Raw genomic sequence first — 2,496 nt, 5'->3', positions numbered from 1 at the left:
GTCAAGCGTCAATGTAATATATGATTAGAGGATAGTTAAGTAGCTAGTCAAGATTATATATATTTGAATATGACTATACGAAAGTTTTAAGAAAAATATGCTTGTCATTCTTCACCCAACATTTTTCACACTCCAAATATGTTAATTATAGTTGGTCATTAGTCCCTATACGAATTTGGCGAAACACCCATATCTTTGATATCTCGCATCATGGATGACAGATATAACCAAACCATACCATTCAACTCTTCTTCGTTCTAATTAGTGGATTATTGACTTAGGAAATTGTCTCCATCTATGTCAATTACTACCATTCAAAGACTTGTTCTTTGTCCGTACCATGTGGTCCACATCGATCTTCGAATTCAAGCAAAAAAAAAAAAAAAAGCACAAACAAATAATAATAGTAGTCGCTTATTATTAATAGCATCCCTTATCATCAGTGTAACAATTAAATCAACAAACAGAAGCACTTTAATTTGTTAACTACCTAATAAGCAAGCCGATAGAGAAATTATAAATAATCACATATTTTTCTATATGAATAATTAATGAACAATTGAAGTTTAATACTGCAAAATAATAATCCAATATGCTTGATCAAAAGTATACTATACTATGATCAGTTTAAGTTTACCTTTAGTGCCAGTACTAGTCTAAATTAATTAAATTAAATCTACGCTAGCTGGTCCCAATTTGTGTTGGGAATAACAGCATCATTAATTATTATATATTTTCTTGTTTGGTCTTCTTCAATAGCTCCTCACAAGAAGAACAAATAGTCAAGGGCGAAGATTTAGAAGAGAGTAATTGAATGTACAATGGCGGTGTTGGTGATTGTGTTGGTCCAGCTTTGATTGCACGTAGCTCCTGCAATTCCTTCTTCAACCTTAGATTCTCATCTGTTAATCTCTCACAGCATTTCTTCAAGAACTCGCAATCCACCTCTGTTTGCTTCAGCTTTGTCCTGATCATACATTTCATTTTAAATGCACCAATTTTTTCAGAACACGGTTATCTAATTACGGATGAAAATACAATTATGTAACATCATCAACATTGTTACTATTGAATCTTGAATATTAAATAGGCTCAACCAAAAAAATTACTATTAAGAAAGAAAAATAAAAAGATAATTATATATTCAAACTAAAAAGTTCACACGTGAAGATCGTATTATAAATCATTACAAAATTTGATAATTTATAATAATATATTTACAGAAAGAAAAATATTTTCATAAAATAAACCACTTTATTACTAAAAAACAATTCTATGGAAGTGAGAAATGGAACCTAGATAAGCAAAAGCGAAATTGATTTAGAGTAAAAATAGTAGTACTTAACAGTTAATAGTTAAGAACAAGACCAAACCAAATGTGAATTTGAACACCCTCTAATTTAAAAATGAACAAAAGTAGGAAAATAGATTTATCTTATCCTAAAATAAAAATAATTAATTAATGATAATAATAATAACGCACATACCTTGCTCTTCTATTCTGAAACCAAACTTCAACCTGTCTATGCTTTAAATTCAATTGCTTAGCAAGTGCCTGTTTCTGAGCCTGCATGTCGAAACCGATACATATTAATTAAACTCATAAACCTCATTCACCTCGTGCCTATAATTAACAATTAATTAATATAAGCCGTTAGCAAAATTTTATTCAAAATAATTGCATAGCAACTGTTAATTGTTAAAAACATAATAATAATAATATCGATAAATATACTCGACTGTGTAATTATCTTTATGTTTTTAATAGTATTCCATATATAAAACTAATAAAATGAGTGAATGAATGAATAATAATAAAGAAATGAAAATTGTGATGAATGAATTATAAAATATACTTGGTTAAGAGTGGTATGATTCTTGAAATTTTCTTCAAGCAAAGCTGATTGATCCTTGGTGAGTCTCAGTTTCTTTCTGCTGCAATAATTATTATTATTATGATTATTATTATTCTCATCATTATAGCTGTCATCTCTGTTTTTTCCATTCGCCGGGCAGCGCTTATTATAATTGTAGCTGTGTTCTTCACCGACTCTCTTATTATTCAAAGAGATGAATAATCCTTCTTCTCGATCATCATCATCATCATCATCATCATCATCATCAATGGCTTCTTTCGGAAAAGCTTCATCATCATCAAAAGTTAGGTCCAGCGAAGGCACAGGCTTAATAGGCTTGTTCTTCATTATCATCATCATTTTCTGCTTCTTCTTTGGGGGATACCCTCCTCCTCCTCCTCCAATTCCCAAACCCAGAGTTAGACTTGTGATGCAGGCTTTTTCATCTTCCATGGCAGAAAAGAGAGAAAGAGAGAGAAACTGTGGTAGTTTGTTGTGTGTGTATCTGAAGTAAGTCAAACGGGAAAGTTATGGTTTTGTGAGATATATAGGGTATTAATTAATTAATTAATTAATACCGATTTATTATTGTTGGGGTTTTATTGGTCTTCGTTTTCGAGATTCAATTTCAATTAGTTAT

General features: G+C 30.4%; 1 protein-coding gene across 1 annotated transcript; it reads right to left on the bottom strand.

The window, feature by feature from the left end:
• On the bottom strand, window positions 515–2,385 carry LOC107634406 (homeobox-leucine zipper protein HOX19). Its single transcript, XM_016337918.2, has 3 exons — window positions 1,857–2,385; window positions 1,488–1,567; window positions 515–967 (listed from the first exon to the last, which is right to left on the bottom strand). The coding sequence occupies exons 1-3, from the start codon at window positions 2,307–2,309 to the stop codon at window positions 727–729; spliced, it is 774 nt and encodes a 257-aa protein (XP_016193404.1). The 5' UTR covers window positions 2,310–2,385; the 3' UTR covers window positions 515–726.

This window comes from Arachis ipaensis, chromosome B03, assembly GCF_000816755.2.
Source record: "Arachis ipaensis cultivar K30076 chromosome B03, Araip1.1, whole genome shotgun sequence".
NCBI classification, from domain to species: domain Eukaryota; kingdom Viridiplantae; phylum Streptophyta; class Magnoliopsida; order Fabales; family Fabaceae; genus Arachis; species Arachis ipaensis.
Note: the sequence above shows the minus strand (reverse complement) of the source record. Positions and strands in the feature narration are given on the sequence as shown.

Coding starts and splice junctions, on each gene's coding strand:
- LOC107634406 (XM_016337918.2), bottom strand. CDS start 2,309: ATGGAAGATGAAAAAGCCTGCATCACAAGTCTAACTCTGGGTTTGGGA. Junction 1,568..1,856: donor ATCATACCACTCTTAACCAA/GTATATTTTATA, acceptor TTCGACATGCAG/GCTCAGAAACAGGCACTTGC. Junction 968..1,487: donor TTTCAGAATAGAAGAGCAAG/GTATGTGCGTTA, acceptor ATGTATGATCAG/GACAAAGCTGAAGCAAACAG.